At 34.3% G+C, this 22,478-nt stretch overlaps 3 protein-coding genes across 16 annotated transcripts; 1 reads left to right on the top strand and 2 right to left on the bottom strand.

Annotated features, from left to right (window-relative positions):
- The first annotated feature begins 30 nt into the window (after positions 1-30).
- On the top strand, positions 31-3,149 carry LOC121126029 (uncharacterized). Its single transcript, XM_040721317.2, has 3 exons — positions 31-603; positions 672-824; positions 910-3,149. The coding sequence occupies exons 1-3, from the start codon at positions 256-258 to the stop codon at positions 1,690-1,692; spliced, it is 1,284 nt and encodes a 427-aa protein (XP_040577251.1). The 5' UTR covers positions 31-255; the 3' UTR covers positions 1,693-3,149.
- LOC121126030 (uncharacterized) lies at positions 1,803-8,133 on the bottom strand. 7 transcript variants are annotated; one of them, XM_071891728.1, is made up of 4 exons: positions 5,709-8,133; positions 4,091-4,617; positions 2,462-3,147; positions 1,803-2,404 (listed from the first exon to the last, which is right to left on the bottom strand). In XM_071891728.1, exons 3-4 carry the CDS (start codon positions 3,124-3,126, stop codon positions 2,101-2,103), a joined length of 969 nt encoding a protein of 322 aa, XP_071747829.1. In that variant the 5' UTR covers positions 3,127-3,147; positions 4,091-4,617; positions 5,709-8,133; the 3' UTR covers positions 1,803-2,100. The 7 variants fall into 7 exon arrangements, with proteins under 7 accessions (XP_071747829.1, XP_071747830.1, XP_040577253.1 ...); XM_071891729.1 differs by having other exon boundaries at positions 2,462-3,459; positions 5,717-8,133; XM_040721319.2 differs by having other exon boundaries at positions 2,462-3,459; positions 5,709-5,869.
- A 224-nt stretch (positions 8,134-8,357) lies between these two features.
- On the bottom strand, positions 8,358-13,561 carry LOC121126028 (apoptosis-inducing factor 3). Of its 8 annotated transcripts, none has more exons than XM_071891726.1 (4): positions 13,338-13,561; positions 11,031-11,989; positions 10,675-10,945; positions 8,358-10,508 (listed from the first exon to the last, which is right to left on the bottom strand). In XM_071891726.1, the coding sequence occupies exon 4, from the start codon at positions 10,448-10,450 to the stop codon at positions 8,801-8,803; it is 1,650 nt and encodes a 549-aa protein (XP_071747827.1). In that variant the 5' UTR covers positions 10,451-10,508; positions 10,675-10,945; positions 11,031-11,989; positions 13,338-13,561; the 3' UTR covers positions 8,358-8,800. The 8 variants fall into 8 exon arrangements, with proteins under 8 accessions (XP_071747827.1, XP_071747828.1, XP_040577248.1 ...); XM_071891727.1 differs by having other exon boundaries at positions 10,761-10,945; XM_040721314.2 differs by having other exon boundaries at positions 10,675-11,989.
- Positions 13,562-22,478: the final 8,917 nt, after the last annotated feature.

Below are 22,478 nucleotides of genomic sequence, written 5' to 3'. Positions count from 1 at the left end.
AACATGAACTATTATCTAATTTTATTAGTATTGACATAATTTTATGCATTTATCTCATGTTTGTGAAATATAAAAAACATAGTTATTGATAATTATTATAACTGTCTAGCTATAACATGTTATATCAGGACGCTATACGCAGGAGTCAAGCACGTAATAAATAGTTGACTTCTAAATTCCGTAGCAACAACTACTGTTCTTCACTTTGTGGTATCCTCACTGTTTTAAAAACTATTGATTTTCATTTCGCATATTATGACAACGACAGGGCATAAAAAAATTGCTATAATTGGGGCTGGTGCAGCCGGAGTTTGTGCTGCACGTAGAGCCGTATCCCTGCTTCGCAATTGGGTTCCGTATGTATTTGAATTAGGGAGTCAAGTTGGAGGTACATGGATCTATGATGATAATGTAGGAATTAATCTATCCACTGGAGATCCAATCCACTCCTCGATGTACAAGGGGCTCAAAACTAATTTACCAAAAGAAGTAATGGCATTTCCAGATTATCCATTTCCTCCATCCTTTGATTCTTTTCTAAAGCACACTGAGGTTCTCAAATACATCCAAGACTATAGTTCCAACATTCTCAAATACATTCAGGCATGGATACTCATTATATGATCTTTTTGTTAAAAATACTAGTCTAATCCTGTTTTACTTACTTATAGTTTCATACCAAGGTGCTGAGCGTCTGTCCTAGAGGATCTAAATGGTCAATAGAAACTTTAAATCTTTTAAAAAATGAGCAACAAATCACTGAGTTTGATGCAGTTGTTGTATGTAATGGACACTACTCAACTCCAACGTACGGTCAAATAAAGGTAATTGTAATTGAGTGGGATTCTTAGTTCAACGAGATGCATAATTGAACTTTTTGTAATCATATTATTATTTTTTTATACACAGGGTATTGACTCATATTCAGGGAAAGTATTGCATAGCCATAATTATAGAATCCCGGAGCCTTATAAAGGCAAAAGGGTTTTGGTGTTTGGTGCAGCTTCGTCTGGAATCGATATAAGTATTGAAATTGCAAAATTTGCATCAAAAGTATATTTAAGTCATAATAACTCTTTATATCCTCGCCTAACACATATCCAGCAAGTTCCAGGAATTGTTTCCTACGAGGAACCATTTTTCGTCCTGCAAGATAACTCATGTTTGAAAGATATTGATGTTCTTTTGTATTGCACTGGCTACAAGTTTGATTTTCCATTTCTTCATAGAGATTGTGCTATTACTGTTGATATTGAAAACCGACGGGTACATGACTTGTATAAGCATTGCATCAACGTAAAGTATCCTTCCATGTGTTTAATTGGCATACCCATGCATATATGTCCTTTCCCCGTTTTTGATTCTCAAATACAGTTTTTTTACAAAAGTCTCTCTGGAGAATTAATTCTCCCTCGTGAGGAAATCATGCTGAATGAGATTGAAAAAGAGTTTATGGACAGACAAAGTAAAGGTCTACAGAGGAGACACTTCCATAAGTTTGGAGAGTATCAATGGAAATACTTGGATGATTTATCAGCTATTGGCGGATTCCCTCAAATACAACGTAAAGTACAAATAATGTACGACCTTGTAAGTAAAAGAAGACATGAAGATGTTCAGACTTATCGGCAGACTCACTTTGGGGCAGGAAATGGGGAACAGAATATAATCCTGCTGGAGAAGGAGATTTGAAGACAATATTAAGATACCTATTGACAATCATTTAATTTTTTTAGTCCAGCCGTTATTTCAAATTAACTAGACAACCCCACAAACATTGGTATTAAAAAGAAATTAAGAGATAGTTGTGAAAGTCATATATTTATATCCTCCCAAACGAGAATAATATACAGTATTTCAAGTAATTTTTTTGAACAGGTATTTTAAAAGTGTAGTGAGCCAAAGTGTGCTATCAAATGGGAAACATACGTAATTAATTTAAAGGCAATTAAAAATACACTTAATTTTCAAAGAAAAATAATTATTTTACAAACACACATATATATTGGAGAACAACCTTTATAAATCATATAAAACCAATTTTCATTATTACAAGAAATATAAATTAACGATTATGCACAAGGAGAGATATATATATTATTAGTAACGACGAGGTGAGAAGGAACGTGATCTTCGACGAGATCTCCAGGTTCCTCCTCCGAGATATCGCCCAGGAGTTCTTCCATGTGGTTCCTTGGTTAGAGAGAAATCAACTCTAATTTTCTTCCCATCCAAATACGTGTCGCATAATGCACGACGAGCCTGTTTGGCGTCCTCCACATACTTGAAATCAATGAATCCAAATCCACGGGATCTTCTTTCAGGATCTCTTACAATTCGGATGCTTTCAAGAGCTCCAAAACGGGAGAACTCTCGATTCAGGTCATGCTCATCTGTGCTATAACTAAATAAGTAAAAATGTAATACTATTCTATTTGATGTTATTAATTTCAAATCTTACCTTAACCCGAATACTCCAAGAACATTACTGGCTGGAGGATTGTCTCTATCCATCATAGGACGTCCCCCACCTCCTCCTCCTCCTCCTCTTCTTCCAGGAGACCTAGAATACCTTCCTCTAGAAGTACTTCTTCGCCTTCTGTAAGACGGAGAAGAAGATGAATCACTCCATCTCCTTCGGGTTGAAGAGGATCTCCTCCTTCTTCTGCTACGAGGAGATCGACTTCTCCTAGGCGATCTGCTACGTCTTTGAGATCTGCTTCTCTTGGGAGAGGGACTTCCTTTCCTGGGGGATCTGCTCTTCCTTCTTGAGGGTCTGTTATCCTTTCTAGGAGACCTACTCCTTCTAGGTGAACGACTGTTTCGTCGTGGTGATCTACTATCCCTTCGAGGAGATCTGCTCATTTTACGCACAGGAGAGCGACTATCCTTTCTTAAGGGAGACATACTGGCCTTTCTTGGGGATCGACTCTCCCGTCCATTGGGAGATCTGCTTTTACGGGATCGAGACCGGCTGCGGCCCCTATCATCATCCTTCCTCATCATGGGGGATCGGCTTCCCATTCTATGATCTGGACTTCCGTTCTTATCCATCTCGGGTGTTCGACTTCTTGTGCGCATGGAGCGGTTGGATTTACGGTCCGAAGATGGGCTTCTCGAGGACATGTCTTGGAGACTTGAAGCTGACTGGAAAAAAATGGCGATAGAAGAAAATTCATTTTTGGGGCTTTGGCTTTTTCCAACTCTTTCTTCATCAAATTTATACAGTGAAAAAGGATTGTTTTGATATTGTGTTTGTTTGATTGATTGATGGGAAGCTTTGGACCTTTTTGATTGGGTGGTGCTTTGTTCGGAGATGTTTTCGTTCTTATTATTGTTAACAACAGTCACAAAAATATACTCTTTTGCTTTGACTCTGAATTAATTTTGCTCTTTCTTTCTTTTGCTAGTTTCTAGAAGGGTTTTTTCGCATTCTGTTTTGTTTACTTGTTTTGTTGTCTGTAAATTATTTTGCCCGGGAATTAAACATGAATTTTGGTAAATGTCATTCCTTGTACAAAATGAGTATTTAAATGAGAAAAGAAACAAAAGCAACCAAAAGGAATACAACTACTCAATAATTTAAAAACTTGTAAACAACAGACTCATTCAAGAAGTAGGAGCAATCCTAAAAAGTCAGACGACGACGACGACAATGACTTACTTCATCCTCAAGAGAAACTTGTACTTGCGTTCTTAGTTATAAGAAGTAAAACTTAAAACTTAAAAAAAAAAGGAGCGAGATGCGAGACGAGCAACCCACGTCTACGCGTTTTACATCTGCACTCATTACTAGAATAGAATACTACTAAAGCAAAATACTCGTCTCTTCTTTAAATCAAATCATTTTCTGGGAAAGGTAAAATAAAAACTTAAAATAAAATAAAATAAAAGAGACTCCGAATCAATGGCATAAGCAAAAGATCTTTTGGGCCAGGAAAAGGCTGATTTATTAATGTACGCCCTCATTAATCATCACCTCCGAATCCCAATCAACGGGAACACCCCAATAAAATAATTATCACAAATGTGTAATTCTACACAAAAACCGAGTAGATTTACAAAATAATGCACAAAGTAACTTAAATACCTAATAAAAGTACGGAGTGATGACGACGATGACGGCGATTCTCTCCTATTATTACCACAGACAGATATCAAACCCTAATACTGATAGTAACCAAGACAACGAGGATGACTCCAAAAAGACAACAGACGCGAGGTTCTCAGAGAGAAGTGTTCTAAGACTCTTCACTCATTCACTGAAGAGAGAGGATTAGCAGGAAACCACAACGTTCTGAGAAAGAAGAAAAAAAAAGCGGCCTAAAGAAGAGAAGAAAAAAGAAAGAGCCGGCTACAAAAAAGGAGTAGCATTTCAACTTTTAGCTAGCGACATCTACCCCTTTTTTCTCTTTTCCAGCTACAATGATTCACTGAATCCATACTCTTTCAACCAATCGCTTGCCAAAGGAGATAGAGGGCGCTCCTAATACACTTTGCAGTAGACTTTCCAGCTACAAAAAAATGCCGCCATTTTGGAATCATCATTGACCAATAAGCAACGTTTTGAAAGAAAAGATCTTGCCTGCAGTTTCCTAGCTCTCGTATTATCCAAGCCTAGTACAGTAAATACGTATTAATAATATTTATATTATGATTTCCTAGGGTTTCTATTGTAGAAATTTACAGGACTCGAAGATGAAATCCACGTCCTCTTTGGGTTTCCCTGCTCCAAATGTCATCGTCATATCAATTGACAATTTAATTTTTTTTAAATCTCGCCTAATATAAAGACACAGTCAAATTTCGCTACAATGGAAGAATTATACTCTGAGATGCGGGATATTCATTTCACAGAGGAGGAACGGAGATGCGCTGTAGTTATGTGTCTAATTAATAATCAAGGACAAATCAGCAACCGTGACATCTGTAACACCACTGGGCTAACAATGCGCTACATCCAGGAAACCAGGAAGAAACTGGAGGATTCAAAGAACCCCCGGATGACTATTTCGAGGTCGCGAAGGTCACAAGAAGACTCCAGGAAGGTCAGGGACGCAGAGTTCATCGAGAAGGTGCGCTCCATCATTGAGCGGTCCCCGACGAGGTCCTTCGTTTCAATTGGAAAGGAACTTGAAGTCAGTGACAAGACGATTAGGGCATGTGTTAACGAGGATCTCAAATCCCAGTCTTACAAGAAGAGGAAAACTCCTACCACCCCGTGAACAAGGACCAGCGGCCTGAACGAATCCATTATGTCTGGGGTACCTCGAGGCACACACTAATAGACCGTTCCCACATAACTATGGCAAGTCTGCCATCAAGGCCTGCTTCCGGTTCAGAGGCCGTATCGAGACTGAGTGCAATTATAGCGAGTAAGCCTTAAGAAACATGACCTATAATGACTGTCTTTTATTTGAATTAAAATATTAAAAATTATGGATTTAAAGTTGTTTTTTGTAAATAGGAGAGAGGGTGCGGATTTCATCTTCGAGCCCTATATATACCTAACGGTGCAAATGGTTAAGTAAGAATGTGATGTCCAAAATATTGTGGGGCCAATGGGATTCAAACAAACACATTTGAGGTCATGGCTTATTATTGCCACTGAGTTGTATGGAAGGGGGGCTTAAAAAGGTCGATAGAAAGCAGGGTACTTATTTAACGACTATAATTTAGAAAGTATGTTAAGGTATAACATTCCTTACCCACGTACAAAATGGAAAAGTGGAGGTAATGGATCCGGATTTTGATTTCCTCTCTCTCTCTCTTGGGGGACACTTCTCCTCGAATGATGATAATTTATAAAGTACTCAAATTACAATGTTATACTTCGACGATTTATGTTTCAAATATTAAGGTATATTTACACACATTTTACCTCATGCTTTTTTTTTTTTCCACAAAAGAAAAGAATATATAGTATATTGTTATTTGCACAAAAAATATTTATACATAACATTCAAGTGAAATACCTAGGGTTTTTCTAAGAAACCGAAAATGTAACTAGTGACAACGTACCTGACAATATTTGTAAGAATACAATAACATGTGATTGATGAAGGATGAGGGGGAAAAGAGTTATCATATTTGGACGGAATTTATAGCATAATTATTGATTAGAATTGTATGTGAGTAATCATATTCTTCGATCCTATATTGCCAATAAGTATACCCCTTCGTACATTTAATCCTAGATTCAAGAACATTGAACTCAATACTTTATTATATTTCATTTCCTACTAATCCACGAATAAAATCGCAATGAAGCGGAACAATAACCTAAATCTTTATTTTAATAGTCCTAAGTTACTGCCCGATGCTCTTTTCTTTTGACATTTTAAAATATTGTATGGAGCATTTTCACAGACGTCATAAATTGCATCATAATTGAAGGTGACGCCATCTTGGGGGTTCAAGGCTGATATTTTTACTATTTGAAATGGGCAAATTTCCAATCAACAGGGCGTTCACAGGATTTTATTTTGGGCCGGGTATGAATCTGACTTAATAATTTTTTCACACTTATTTTCCCACCACAAAAAGATATTTTTTGAGTGATAAAGACAAAAATGATTATTTTCTGGGCCAAATTTCAAAACAAAATCCAGCCCACTTCCTGCGGACGCCCCTGATAAATGTTGATTAAACTCCATCAAATGTCTTTAAGAATAAAAAAAAAGATTTAAGACCTTCATTGAATACTATTATATTCTTATGATAAGCACTAAATCAAAGTAAAAGATATTCAAAACCCCTAGTATGAAGTGGCTAGGTTTGTACAGTTATGCACATATTTTGATCGATTATTTGTGAGTAGAAAAGTAGGATAATTAGAGAAAAATATCTTATTGTCTTGATTGTAATAGTTATTTTTTATCTAAAATATGGAATTATGATAGTATAATCATGTAAATATATATTTTAGAATCAGGCATATAATTAGGGATGTGAAAATTGTCAAAATCCTCGAGAGCGTACATAATAATAAAAATATATGTTTTTGTATAATCTACAAGATTAGGTCTCTCATTAACTATTTCTCCCTATTTTGAAAATTCAAACGTATTATTACTTATAAGTAGTTTAGGATAAGTCTAAAAGAATTAAACCGACTACAGTTCTACCAGTCCGGTCCTTATAAAATTTGTCAATCCTAGGACCGGTCCTTATCGGTCTTATATATAAAAAAGTTACAAATGGTGAAATTACGTCGTAGTTACTACGCCATTTAAGTACCTGATGCTTGATCATAAATCATAAGTTTTAAGAGGTTATGTACAAGGTTGTTTCCTTAACGTTCTAGCAGGGTCGGTTCTTGAACTTCTAGAACCGTATCTGATAAAGTAGAACCGAGACCTCAATATATCGTTTATCAGCTTCGCAATTAGGTTTAATTAATAAGTCTATTTTCTGAGTTTTTTTGTGCAATTATAGCTTTTGCTAGTTATTTTTTTATGTCGAAAGGGTGATACAGTTGTATTTGAGTTCCAAATTATGGATCCAAGTCTGCTATTAAGCTTGTCGGTTCCCTATAATAATCCTTAAGCCAGGGGTTCCCAAACATAACTATGGCAAGGCCCTCCTACACTGATATCTTTTTAGCCGGGGCCCCCTTATACAAAATATATGTACTATGTATGTATAGACTGAAAGTAATTCTCCATCTTCATGCACCCCCTCCTCCTTATCCTCATAGCACGGCCCCATTTTTAAAATCATTGTCTTAAGCAACCTTAGCTTTTGGGTTCCCTTCTGGAACTTTGGACACTAAGCAATATGAGTCTAACGTAGCTGCGACCCTGTTTGTATCTAATATCAATTTCTGGACTCGAATTTTCAAGCGACGCCCCCTGTTACCAAGACAGAGGCTGAATAAAAAGGAGTCGAGGTAGTAACTGATTCTTTTTAATTCTTCAATCCTAGGTAGGACTGAAAGACCAATGTATCGGTCCTTAGGACTGTTGAATGGTAAAAGAGATTGGACCGATAAAAAAGAGAGACTGAAAAGGGGGAGGGGGACTGATTAGGCGATCAGTCCTAGGACTGATCCAACACTAAGTATTAACGAACATGGTGCATGGTTTATTTATTGATCTTTTTCTGTAGATATTATGACGTCTATCAAAGTTCCCAACATATACTTTTCTTCTTTATTTACTCTCAAGAGGATTTGGACCATTTTCACGTACTTATATAAAATAGAGGGATATATTTTTGAAAGATCAAAGTAATTTTATTTGTTGGTCTCATTTTGACATACAATAGTTCACACTGTTTTCCTTAATAATAAGGAAAAGGGTTTTTCATTGTTATAAAGCATTGTTGTTCATTGGCCGAAATCCACAATACTGACATTACATTAAAACTCTCTTTATTCACATTCATATGAAGGCATCAAGTAGGTAATTATAATTATTTGAATATCATATATGATATTCAAATCATTATAGTTTTACTTACATACAAATAATATATCAATATAATGTAACAATAATTTATCCATTTTGTGACAACATGATGTAAATACCAAATGCTACAAAAAATATTTACATATTATACATTATAATTTATAAATAAAGCGAACATATGCTATACAATCTTGTTTTCAATTGTAAATGAAACAAATATGTCCATCAAAATCTCAATATCAAATAACTAACACAGTAGTAATTATACAATTAATGAAGCTGAACAATTTGTAAATAAATAAATTTTTATTTCCAATACATATGAGAAATAATCAGAATCTCAGTATACAGTCGATCAACTATCTATACTTACGACAATGCACTCAACATTATTTGGACAAAATCCAATCATCAATGCACTCTTTTGTAAGAACATTTCCTTTTCGTAAAAAATCAGCAAATTTGGCAGCAATTGGATCTCTCATCAGAGTTGCTACGCTCATTACTTTACCTTCCTTTACATAAAAGGCAGCAAATTTCCCATCTGAAACAGAGCCATCATATATGATTTCATCATAGGAATCAGCAAACCCAGCGACACGAAGAGATTTCCCATATTGCACTGTCCAAAAGAATGGAACTGTTTTAATCTGTGTCTTGGGAGATTCTGGGTTGAAGGAAGCAACATTATAAGCAGCTATACGTCCATGAGATTTTGCTAAGCCCCAGTGTCCTATCGACACTTCTTTATTATCATGGGTGAAGAGAGGAAATTTAACGACATCACCAGCTGCATAAATTCCTTCAATATTTGTTTCCATTCTTTCATTCACCAATATATAACCACGCTCATCCGTAAGGACTCCAGAGTCTTTTAAGTAGCCTTTTGTGTTTGGAAAGACACCAACTCCCAATACAACTACATCTGCAGGTATTTCGGAACCATCTGAGAGTGCAACAACCTCAACTGTTGTCCCATTTGATGATTTGTACTCTAAAGGCTTTACACCTAGAAAAAAATTCACTCCTTTGTTCTCATGCATCTTCTGAACAAATGATCCAATTTCTTTTCCAAGTGTCTTTTCAAATAAAGACTCGGAAGTCCCTACCAAGCTTACTTCAGAAGCTTTTCCAATTAGTGAAGCTGCCACCTCTGTACCAATGAAACTACCACCAATAATCACAACTCTTTTTCCAGTAGCATTTGTAATGATTGCATTAGCATCTTTGGGAGTTCTAAGTACAAATATATTATTCAGATCCGCTCCAGGAAGTTCTAGAACTCGAGGAACAGTTCCAGTAGCAAGAACGATTTTATCATAATTCAGGGTCGTGTCATCGGAGAGTTTAACTTTCTTTTCATTTGGACTGATGGATTTTAAAGATGTTCCTAATTTAATATCAATATCCCGATCGGTATAAAAATTGGATTGACGAAGAAGGATTTCTTCTGGATTGACGCCTAGTGCCTTGCTGAGCTTTGGTCGATCATAAGGGGAATGCTCCTCATTTGAAACTAATAGTATTTTACCTCTATATCTGCAATCAGGCCCTCTCAAGACTTCTAGACAAGCTTGAGCCGCAGCTCCACCTCCAACAATGATAACTAAACGATTATCATTGACATCACATTTAAGAGGACTATTTGTACGTCTAATTCCTTTTCCATAATCCTCTTTTTTACCACTTAAAAGGATTTTTTTATCGGATTCACGTAGATGGACTTTGTAGGAGTGTAGGTTATCCAAACCTGGATAGTCCTCAATATCTCCTGTCTCAACATTAAAACAAGCGCCATGAAATGGACATCTAACAGTTCCTAATTGTGGATCATACGTCCCCTTGGAAAGAGGAGCAGCATAATGAGTGCATTTTGGACTCAGAGCTTTGATATTTAGTCCGTCCCTCAATAAAAGAATCTTTCCTTCACCATAATTAGAAGGAAGTTCCACTTCCTTCATTCCACCGTCAGGTATATCATCAAGGTGACAAAGTTCGGGGAGTATTTGAGAGTGAGCTGTAACACAGTTTTGACCCATGACTCTGAGGATGTGGGGTTTTATTATTGAGCCCGTCTTCGAATAAAATAAAGGATATCTAAAAAAAAAAGACAACACATTAATATTTTTGACATTCACTTTGAATTTGATCGTTCATACACATTTTTGAACAACCACGACATAACATAAATTTTGCTAAGTACGTCGCTTGGAAGAGTACTTTTAACAAAAGTATCAAAGTGATTAAAATGTCTTACAATTACCTTAAAATTCTAATCAAAAATTGACCAATAAGAACTTTAGATGAACATAATAAAATTACTCAATTTTAAATATATATATATATTACACGGTTTCACATTCCTTGACAATCCTCTAGAGATCTTCAAGAACGACTGAACAATCATTTCACTTCAAAAATATTCATTATAATATTACGCTTCCTTTTTTTATTACTTTATTCCTTTAACCAAGTAAGTAATGGCCAATGGAATGTTACAACCACGTAAAGGAGCTTTGTAAAGGCGTCTATGCCTAGATAAAATCACAATGTATTAGAATTCAAAGGATCTTTATTTACTTAATATTTCAAAAAATGTCAGCTTGTCATTATACGCACTTCTTGAAAAATTGAGCCACATACAAAAATTTACATAACTATGAAGTAATAACTACTATATGCCTAGCTAGTATTGTAGTAATTGCATAAGAGCTGATCGAAGCTTGTAAATATTTATTTATGTTAAAACATGCCTTTTATATCGTATCATAGCTAGAAAAAGAAAAATATAGAGCTAGGTGACAAGGTATCTGAAAAAATATTTTTAAGGTTTAGCTGTTAACTTTGGTATGCTTATTGAAAAGGATTCCGCCGAAACAGCCATATATCCAATAAGGCAGAGTTCCCCCCTCTGGATTTTAAGATAATACATAACTGTAGCCCAAACACAACAGCTGTACACAACTTCTCAAGATCAGAATATTTATTCTCTGCCAGCCTAACTATGCCAATTGACAATGTATTGAGAGGTCACCTCTCTAGCTATATTATATAGCCTTATATATTATTTTACTAATAATATACAGGGCGTTCAGATCAAATCAGCGCTTGCGTGCGCCGTCAATTTTGTTAGGTTGTAGCTATCTGATGGGCAATGGCGTCTCTATTTTTTTTGCCTGCAGAAACGTTGTTGCATCAACCAACTATAATGAAGTTTTGGGAATCATGTCGAAAGCTGGTTCAGATATAAAGAAGATTGCATTTTCAGAGGAGGAACGGCGTAGCACTGTGATGAGGATTTTAGTCCACACACAACATGGAAATTTCAAATCGGGAGGTCTCAAATTTGACTGGTGTCCCAATCCGGACAGTACAGTTAGCAAATTGTTAGAAAAGTTAGGACAAGCGAATTCATCCAAAAAGTTAAGACCATGATCGATGATGACCCATCAAGAAGCTTCAACTCCATTGCTAAGGAGTTGCGGACTAGCAAAGTGATCGTGAAAGCCTGCGTGTTGGAAGACATAACAGAACAAAATAATATTTGGGTGTTGTCCTACAAACATTCGCTCCATGGCCTTGAAAAAAAAAATACAACTGTCAGTTCATTTTCACTTTTAATTAAGACTTAAACCTAGATTCAGGGGTGTCCACAGGGATTAGGCTGTAGCCCCTCCCCCCTCAATAAAGGAATTTATGCTTTTTGTTAGAAAATTTTAAATTAAAATTTTTCAATTTTTTTTCCAAAAATTTAATTTTCTGTGAATAGCTGTGGATTTTCAAAAATTTTCTTTATAAAAATTTAATATTTGAAATTCAATTTTTTTTCCAAAAAGTTTAATTTTCTCTGAATAGCTATAAATCTTTGAAATGTTTCTCCGAAATATTTAAGTTTTGAAATTATTTTTCAAAAAATTTTATATTTATAATTTTTTTCTAAAAAATTTAATTTTCTGTGAATAACTGCAAGTTTTTGAATTTTTTTACAACAAACTTAATTTTAGTAAATAGCTGTGTTTTTCGAAAAAAATTTAATATTTGAAAAGAAAAATTTAGAAAAATTTAATTTTTCAATTTTTTTCCAAAAAATTTCAGAAAATTATATTTTTTCTTGGATTTTTTTCAAAAAAATTCCAAAATCCAAGCCCCCCAAAAAAAAAAAAAAAATATATATATATAATACTGCGGACGCCCTTGAGATATTGTTAATTTGTTCAATTTATAAAAAGCTAAAATTATATAAAAACAAATTTATAGCATGAATTATAACAGTGTTTCTCAAACTTTGCACCCGGGACATACTCAGGTATGCAACTACACATGTTTCTTTTATCTAAAAGAAAATAAGATCTCAAATATTGTGCAATTAATTCAAGTGTTTTCGTTAACTTATCTCATTACTGGCCCAGCGATAAAAAACACACTTGAAACATCTTTTTCGTAAATACGTAATATTTTTTTTGGGTTGAGTAAATACTAGTAATAACAATTCTGCTAATATTTTCATTAGATATATTAACATTTGATTATATATACGTTGCTTCATGAAGCATAATTCTATGGAGAGAGAGAGAGAGGATATGAATGACCATGAAGTACTCTACATGATATTTAGGAAGTAACCATGACGCTCTTTGGTTCATCGAACTAAATAATTATGAAGATATACGCAACGGAAGAATGTAGGTAGATATAATTTTGATAGAATATATTATCTACATACTTAATATTGTAGTCGCCCTAAGAGAAACAAAATCATGCGCAATATTTGTACAAACAAAGGGTCACAAAACCTTACTCCAAGCTTCTGAGTAAGATTAATATGTTTATATTATTTAAACTTCAAAATGTGCTAATATATTTCATAAAGATAAAATAAAATAATAATAGAATATGAAAAGTACTACTTCAAATTAGAATACTAACCTTTAATGATTATTTCAAATGGAACTTTTTATTCCACTGTGGAACAAACAACTCTGACAAATGCTTTTTGTTGTTTAACATTGTCATATATACTTTTCTGTGTCACCTTTCTCCTTCTCTCTAGAAGAAATCGTTCTATAAATGATTGAAGAGTGTAGATAGGCTGAGAGAAGAGAAGACTATAATCATAGTAATTGTACAACATATTGTCAGATTCTACGGAATTACTTCAAGCCTTATCAACTTACTATAAATGAAATATTTATCAAAATTCAGCTTAGAACTTAGAAATAAAAAAAAATAAAAATAAAATAATAATCAGGATTACCAATAGCGTCGTAGAAGACATTTATTCTATTAAAAAGTATAAACAATTCAAAATGAAAATGGATGAAATAGAAAAACCAAGTAATTAAAAACTAATTAACAAGAAAACAAATACTCATTGATTTATATTATAGTTGAATTGATAACTCTTCATTAGAAGTGAAATAAAATCAACTCATAGGCTTAACATTTTACATATTCTATTGTGCAAAATAAGAAAATCAATATAAAGCAATGGGCAAGGGCTATTGTTATTTGTTAGCACATCTATTCACCAAGCTACGTAATTTGTAAAATTACTACTATGAATATAAATAGTAGTGGGGAAAATCCATTCCTTTTGGTCTAATAATAAACCATCAAAAATACGGTATAATAACTATATTATGACCTAAAGCAATAAAGGCTTTACATATATGTACAGTACACACAGAGTAGGATTTTAAATCAAGAACAAGTGTAGACCTCAATATCTTGGCAACCCCAAGGTCGATAGAAATACAAGGTTAGACCAACATGTAATCGCGCTTGCTAGAATTTTCAATTTGATTTAGGTTACTGACTGCTGCACAAGATAGACAGATTTTGACAAAACACGCAACCACTCATAGTCTATGACGTCAATTTAATATATCGCACTGCCTTTGGGCAAGAAACAAAGATTTTGAGACAACATGCAACACCTCATACACTATGACACCTATTTTTAAAAGCGTGGGGGAAGTCAAACATCAGTCGTACACGCGTTATGGTATAACCCTGTATTTCAATTAATCTTGGGCAACCCTATGTTTGTGAAAGTGTACTCATCAGATTTAACTTATAAGAAAGAATAAAAAAAATCCTTGAGTTGTCTTCCGAATACGAACGCCGTGTGGCCATTGTTGTGTGCCTCCGTGTCGGCCATACGCCCAGGAACGCAAATAACCACAGAAAAATAGTTATGTTACAAATGTAAAATTGATCTCTTGTCATGATACAATTTTAAATTGGTACAGTTTGTCCAAACTGTGTTATTTGAACCGGATTTATTCCGGAAAAACTAATATTTTTAAATACCTTTATGCCGTGGTAAAAAGAAATGTGGACTCTGAGCTTTACGGATCTGATACCCCAGACTACAACCGTATAGTCCATTGAAATCTAAACATTTACTAATTTAATAGTTAATCAAGGATGAGCGATTGAAATTAATTCATATTCTGATATATTAAAGGATAAACAATTAGTTACAATAGAAGGCAAACATAAGCTCTCTAGATGACGTAAAAGTTGAGAAAATGAAACTTGAACGTGATCGACAAATTTCCATAAGCGCACTCCAAGCAGTTGAGCATCTCCAGGACCACCATCTACGCCGCCAGGAAGTCTGAAACATTGGAGAGGAAAAAGGGCTCTGTCAAAAAGGCCAAACCGGACAAAAAAGTTAAAGAAATAGCCCAGGTCAATCCCCTCAAGTACATGAGGGAACATGCAAGAGATCTCCGGGTTTTACAAGAGACTGTCCAGAGAGCTATCAAAAAAGTGGGTGAAGTGAAGTTCAAAGGAAAGAAACCCATCTCCTCCGTTACAAGACTCTTTTAAATGAGTTTTGGCTAAGGGTGGCTACATTAATGATTCAGAGAGCTCAGACACATCTATTTAGAGTATTAATTTTGTTGAAATTATATTGTTAATTAGTAAATTATATTATGCTGAAGTTTAAAATATAAATTTATTAAATGTAAATGTATGTGTGTGTGTGTATGTTTTTCCTTCAATCATGGCCAAAACAATGAATGGATTTTTCTGAATTTTTCATGTAGCTTCTCATGGCTCCAGAAACAGTTCCATGGCGGCCTTAAAAAGCCTTTTTTAGCACTTTACTTGTGCAACTTTAGGTCTGGGTGTATTTTAGATATAAAAAGGTTCTTTGATGTTTAGAGAAGCGACGGTGGAAGAATTTAACTTGTATGAGGAACCAGCAGCTCATATACACAACTCGTGGGCGGTGATGTATTCTAGCATATTAGAAGGGGTTCTTGGTGTATAGAAATGCGGCAGCATTCTTAAATTGTTTTATATTAAACGAAAGAGTCCTTAATTAATTTTAATATCTTAATGTTCCGGGCAACACCAGGAAAACCTACCCTAGTTGAAGTTTAACATTCAAAGTGTTCAGATTTTAATGGAGCACTCGGTATTTGTAGGGGTCTTGGAAAGAAATTCCAATAAACGTTCACGTATCACTGTTGAATCCTTTGGGCCTTCCATTCTTGAGGCATTGGCCAACATGAACAAGGAGTTCCTCATCAAGGCCTGTGCTATGCTCAGGACCAGGTAGGAGGGAGTATCAGAATCTGGATATGATTTTATGTACTTGAGGGATTTACTTCACGATGGACAACGTCACACAAGAGTAAAATAATTGTGAATTGCTGAATTAATTTTGGGACATAAATTGTAATATACATTATCCTTAAATTTTTTGGATTGAATATCCTCATCCTGTCTTTAGACAGGTATACATATTTCCTCCCAATTGCATTTGAAATCATTCTTTTGAAAGTAGATACATGTTAATAATAAAAGTTACATAATTAAATTAAGGGAATAATTACACTAGGTAACAAAATGAAGGTCATGTAGCGCCCTAAGGCTGGAACCAACATTTATCATTGTTATTTAAGTCGTAGAACACTAAATGACCATTCAAACTTTCAACATTCACAGGTTTGCCCTTTAAAACCTTTTCTTTTTAATAATGTTTTTAGGATATAACCACGATTCAGTGCCATATTTCGAAATGAAAGAACTATATAGATGGGAATCAAAGCAAATAAAAAAATGATACTAACATTTCAGCATTTGAAAAATGAATTATTTATTACTTTATTTTGAATAGAATGAATAAAAAATGTACATCAGCACTTAAAAATTGAGTAAAATGAAGGACCTTACTTAGAAGCTAATATCTTTTTTATTTATTCTTCAAGTGCTTTAAATACTAGCTCAAGTTATAGAATAGACCTTACATTTTTTTAAAATAATAAATTGCAATTAAAAAAGATCGATTTTGATTGATTTTTGGTCAATTTAGTTTTTAATATTTATTAAGAAATTTAGAAATAATAAGCTGGTTAGGTAGCGTGAATATAGATTACAATAATATTCCAGGGAAAATATTGAATCGTTTAAAAATGGATAATAAAATAAATATATATGAATTTAAATATAGTTATAATATTTTCCTTATACTAATGGTATTATAAATTTGGAAACATTTTCTCCCCTAAAATCATAAAATAGGGAGCTTTTATGAACAAGGACCTTCCTTCAGTAATGCCATATGTCTGTCTTCCGCCTTTTCCCTGCACTCTTACACAAATCCCATCTCTATGCATGTTATAATTTATATACATTTTAAGTATTTGTTAATATTGAATAAAAATAAACTATCTCAGACATTTTTTATTTAGTATACTGTTTTTTTAATTAGTGCTCTAAAGACTAAAGTAATCATCAACCATCCCTTCATATTTTTTCTTCTTCAAACTCTTATCATTATTTTTTCATTCTTGAGGAGAGAACACATATGAATTAATATAAGTATTGAGTAGTTACTTCTGAGAGTGCTCAAGAAGAACAGAGAGTAACACTCATGATTCCTTGGGGAGTTATCTTCTTTAATATTAAAGCAAAGTTTGTCTTTTAGCCGACTCCTAATTACTGGTAATTCTGCTAATAACTAATAATGTGGTCTGTAGTCAATTTTGTTTCTAACTAAAGATAAATTTAGAAATATTATTATTTTTTTAATGCCCAATAGGCATATATTAATTTCTAATTATGACAAGCAAAAACAAACATTCTAAGTGAATATAACACAAATTTTTAATACAATAAACTACCAGGCCGAATTAACAACCTTTGTCGGAGAAATTTGCTAAAACGTTGAGTTCTTTCTGGATTACACCTTCCAAATTTGTTGGAATGGGTTTGTAGTTACATCTGCAAGTATATATCATCACCTGCACTTTACTGATGATGACCTCCATCTGAAAAGCCCTGGGAAGATTAAGATCCGTGGACATTAATCAATCAGTTATTGACGTCGAGATTTGTAGTTTTCTTTTAATTTTACTTTACACATTCTTACCAAAGGACTCACCCTATTACATTCGTAGAAAATATGTGCTGACGTTTCTATTTTCTCGCTACAGAATGTACAATTCATACCGTCATCTTCATTATTCAACTTATTCGTATAAATTGACAAGGTAGCGATTTTATAGGGGAGCCATGTTTGCTTTGATGAAATAAAAGGGTTTTTAAATAGTATTTTTGTATCAATGTCAACCCTCTGGTGATTTAGTTTGTCCAATTGTTTGATTACCAGCTTTTCCGCTCAGATTTCTCACAAGTTCTTTAGGCTCCAGAAACAGTTCTGGTAATAAGGCCATGGTAGCTTTAAAATTGCCTTTTTTAGCACTTCACCTGTACAACCTGAGGGTCGGGGTATATTTTGCATATTAGAAAGGTTCTTTGATGGTCAGGAAAGCGGCAGTGTAAGAATTTAACCTGCCTTAGGGACCAGCAGTCTACTACCCATGGGCGTGGGTGTCTTATAGCACATTGCTAGGGGTTATTGGTGCTTAGAAATGCATCGGCGGTGTAGTATAAACTACCTTGAGGCCCAGTACTTCACCCGCGCAACCTGGGTCTTGGAGTGTGTATTGGAGTATCAGGAGGATTCCTTGATGCTCCGGGGTGCAGCAGAGGATAAATTTAATTTCACTCGGGCCCAACAATCAACTTCACAACTTAGTGTTTAGAAATGCATCTTCGTCGTATAGCCTGCGAGCCGGGGACAGGGTTCCTTAATGCTCAAGAAAGCGGATGCGAGACTGCAAGTTCGGCGTTTGACCCAGAATAAAGCAACTACTTCCTCATCCAATGAAAGAAGAGTCCCTATATATTAATATATCCATACTCATAAAACCCACATGAGAAAAATTTGTACAGTTTCTCGGTGTTTATTTTTTGTTTTATATTAAACAGAAGAGTTCTTAATTCATTTTAATTTGTTTAATGCTCCGGGCAACACCGGAAAAACCTACTCTAGTGTAGATGATAAAAAAAAATTCAAATATAGGATATTAATGTATGGCTTGACCTCATTTTATATAAGTCTTTATGTATACATACACATATTTTATGACTTATTATAAAATATGTAATGTTTTTCTTTTTTATAAGAAGCTTCGAAATTTAATTTGAGAGAAATTTTCCATTTATTAATAAACTATTACAATCAAAGTTCAAAAGTCCATTTTATGCCACAAATACAGTTTACAATGAGTGACAACATATGTATCATTTGTCTATGAGTAAATGTAATAACTAAAAAGTTGACACAGTAATAAAAAGTGTTGAGATACCAAATGGACAAAGTTGGGATTTAGGAGATATTAATTCACATAAAACGACTCTATAAAGATTTAAAAATCCTTCAAGATTTACCATACAGAACGTCATAATAAAAAAAAACATGTTTATTCAAATATCTCCACAGCATGGGTCGGATTGTAAAAAAAAATAAAGAATGTATTTTAAAAATATATCTTTTTATTCATTCGAAAACGAATCACTTACATTATGTACTCAATATATAGTATGTAATCAAGAGCGTCCCCACTATTATATCAAATACTAAATTATCTACAGATATATATATATATATTTTTTTTTTTTTTGGGGGGGCTACAGCCCCTCTAGCCTACCTCTACCATTGTTTGAACTAAAACTCTTCATGGTTATCCAAAAATATCAAAGAAGCCTGTTGGCTTTTCAAATAAAACAATAATGTTAAGCACAATAGAGGATATTTTTAATCATAATTATGTATTACAGAGACTCTCATAAGTTAAATATATAATTATATTCTGTAAAGACTGATACGAAAGTATAGTTAATGTTATTTTAAAAAGTATTAATGACTAAAACAATACTAAATTAAATTAATTAAGAGATAAATAAAAAGTATATTTGTTTATCTATTAAATAAAGACTTATATTTCAGCAGTTTACTCAAACAGTCTTTTTTACGCGACATCAAGGATTCTCAACCTTTTTCTAGTAATGTACCACTTGTAAAATATTTTCATATTTAACCCAAATTCCCTTTTACAAGCAGAAAGCATTTTTAGCTTCAATGACGGAGGCGTCCGCAGGATTATATTGAGGAAAAGGTTTTGTTTTTTCCGTTTTTTTGAAAATTAATCAAAAAATTCTTAGCTCAAAAATTACTAGATATTCACAAAAAATTAAATTTTTGAATTTTTTGTTCAAAAATCCATATCTATTGTCAAAAAATTTAGCTTTTTTTGGAGAAAAAAAAATTCAAAAACTATTAATTTTCACCAAAAATTAAATTTTATGAATAAAAAAATTCAAATTTGATATTTTTTGAGAAAAATATCAAATATTAATTTTTGTTTGAAAATAAAATCAAATATTCCTTTTTCTAGGAAATACATAAATTTCTTAATTTCTATAGAAACCATTCTCTATATTTGAAGGAACTTAGTGAGATGCCTGGAAAGATCCAGGTGTCAGAGGATATTTTCCGGCACAAGTTTACAAATTCTTACCCATCAGAGAATTTTCTGGTTCTCTGATAAGTAAATATCCTCTATATGTCTTAGGAAGGTTTACCGACTAATTGCACGATTTGCTTAAGTTCCAATGTATATTTCATGTTCATCAACATTTAAAGCAACCCCAGTTTGTTCAGCAAAAGGAGAAGACATCCATCCTTGACATTAATGGACAAAGTGCCAATCTTGATCTTTAACTCTAGTACAGTCCATGATGTAAGTAGATATTTCAATATAAAGGGAGCGGGGATCAAATTGTCGCCAAAATATTTTTCTACAAAAAACAACACAAAATATACATTTTTTAACTTTTTTATTGAAAATCAAAACTATGACGAGCATATAGGTATAGAGTATCCATTCATTCGATATAATCACCGTTGGTATCAATAACAGCCTCAATACGGCCTCTGAACCGGCCGCAGGCTCTTCTGACCATCTCATTGTCCATGTTGCCGAATACCTCCTTGATGGAGTCCATCAGGCTGGCCTTGGTGCTATGAAGATGTCTGCTGGTATGTTTCTCGGCATAGCCCAGACAAAATAGTCCAAAGGATTAAGGTCAGGAGAGTTAGGAGGCCACAAATCCTTGGTTACGACGTCATAACAGTTCTCGGTTGACCACTGCATGAAAATTTTGGACACATGGCAGGGTGATGAGTCCTGTTGCCACTGTTTTCTCATGGCAGCCCAGATCCCTCGCCATAGCCTTCATGGACCTGGTAGGGTCATCCTCAACCATCTTCTTCACTTTGTCGACAAAGTCGGTGTCCCTGGCCTTCCTGTCAGTGCCCTCCTCCTTGGGTGCCCTCTTTATGGTGGCATCAACATCCCAGGTGTCCTCTAGCTTCCTACGGATACGCTGAACAGTCCGTAAATTCACTCCTAAGGTTGAAGCAATCGTTGAATGGGAGATTTCAGCTCCATTATTAACCAATACCATGACTACGGCGGACCTCGAAAGCTCCTCGTTCCACTTATAGCTCTTTATCTCCTCATATAATGACGGCATGATGCTAATTGAACTACGTATTATCAGCTGACGAGAATAGCTTTCCTATTTGGTAACCGGTTTTTTATTTGATAATGTCGTCTTCAAGTTATCAAGGTTTAAAGTAGGCAACAATTTGATCCCAACTCCCTGTATCAGCATTGCCTTTTGATGAAGAAATGGACTGCATCTGAATGTCAGTGATTTTTCGCAACGGGCCGTTATTCCCTCCAAATGCATTGAAACCAACGTATTAATAATTAAGATTTGATTAATTGTGATTGTCTACCTTGTTTACCTTTTTGTCACAAATTTCTCAAAACCGAAATACCTTGGTAAAAAAACCACTACAAAGCAATATAACTAAGAAGAAATATAAGGAAAAAACGGGAGAAGGCTAAAATGTCACAAGGCAAAAGCGTTACAAGGCAGATACATTTAAGGCAAAAATGGTTAAGGCAAATCCTCCTAGAACCTGATTCAATATAGTGTTTGCACGTGACGTCAACATTTTGATAACGTTCATTTTGAGAGCTTAAACAATTCAGTTTTATAACAATCAAAACCTTTTTCATTAATATTAAAGGAAATAGTGGATGACTATTTGGGACCAACAAATAGAAGGACATAAACCTGACCGTCTATAAAAATTGTCTCGGCCAATTGCCAATTTTTATTATATACTACTGGTAGTACTTGTCATTGACTAGAGTAATTAGGCGTCGCCTGAAAGACAAATTTTACTTTAATAAGATAGAAGATAGCTCCCCAAGGAATTCTCAGTTTTTCATGCGCACACTCACATATAACTACTCAATACTCAATAAAATAACAATTCACATGTGTTGCTCCAGCCTCATTTTCGAAAAAGTAAGGTCCAATGACCCCGCCGGACCAAACAGTTAGACATTGAGGATAGAGAGGCTTTTCAACAATAACTCTTGGGGTTTCCAAGCCCTAGATGCGACAGTCTTGCTTGTTGACGTAGCCATCGAAGTAGAAATGGCCTCTCAGTCAAGATGATTTTTAAATAGAATTCTGCATTATTTTCAAGCATTTCAAGGACACAATCATCAAAGACACGACGTTGTTGATGATCGGCCGGCGTGAGTTCTTGTGTTATCTGAGCTTTATATGCCTTAAGACCCAAGTCTTATGCAAAATACAGTGTAATGATGAAATGGG

The sequence above is a fragment of the Lepeophtheirus salmonis genome, chromosome 11 (genome assembly GCF_016086655.4).
Source record: "Lepeophtheirus salmonis chromosome 11, UVic_Lsal_1.4, whole genome shotgun sequence".
Lineage (NCBI taxonomy): Eukaryota > Metazoa > Arthropoda > Copepoda > Siphonostomatoida > Caligidae > Lepeophtheirus > Lepeophtheirus salmonis.
The sequence above is the reverse complement of the archived record's forward strand: the minus strand, read 5'-3'. Positions and strand labels throughout refer to the sequence as shown.

Excerpts from the sequence above, each read along its gene's own strand:
- LOC121126030 (XM_071891728.1), bottom strand. The coding sequence starts at position 3,126 with ATGTCCTCGAGAAGCCCATCTTCGGACCGTAAATCCAACCGCTCCATG. Across the intron at positions 2,405-2,461 it reads CTTGGAGTATTCGGGTTAAG|TTATAGCACAGATGAGCATG; the intron begins GTAAGATTTGAA and ends TTACTTATTTAG.
- LOC121126029 (XM_040721317.2), top strand. The coding sequence starts at position 256 with ATGACAACGACAGGGCATAAAAAAATTGCTATAATTGGGGCTGGTGCA. Across the intron at positions 604-671 it reads ACATTCTCAAATACATTCAG|TTTCATACCAAGGTGCTGAG; the intron begins GCATGGATACTC and ends ACTTACTTATAG. Across the intron at positions 825-909 it reads CAACGTACGGTCAAATAAAG|GGTATTGACTCATATTCAGG; the intron begins GTAATTGTAATT and ends TTTTATACACAG.
- LOC121126028 (XM_040721311.2), bottom strand. The coding sequence starts at position 10,818 with ATGATTGTTCAGTCGTTCTTGAAGATCTCTAGAGGATTGTCAAGGAAT. Across the intron at positions 10,509-10,762 it reads TTGTCAAGGAATGTGAAACC|ATATCCTTTATTTTATTCGA; the intron begins GTGTAATATATA and ends TTTTTTTTTTAG.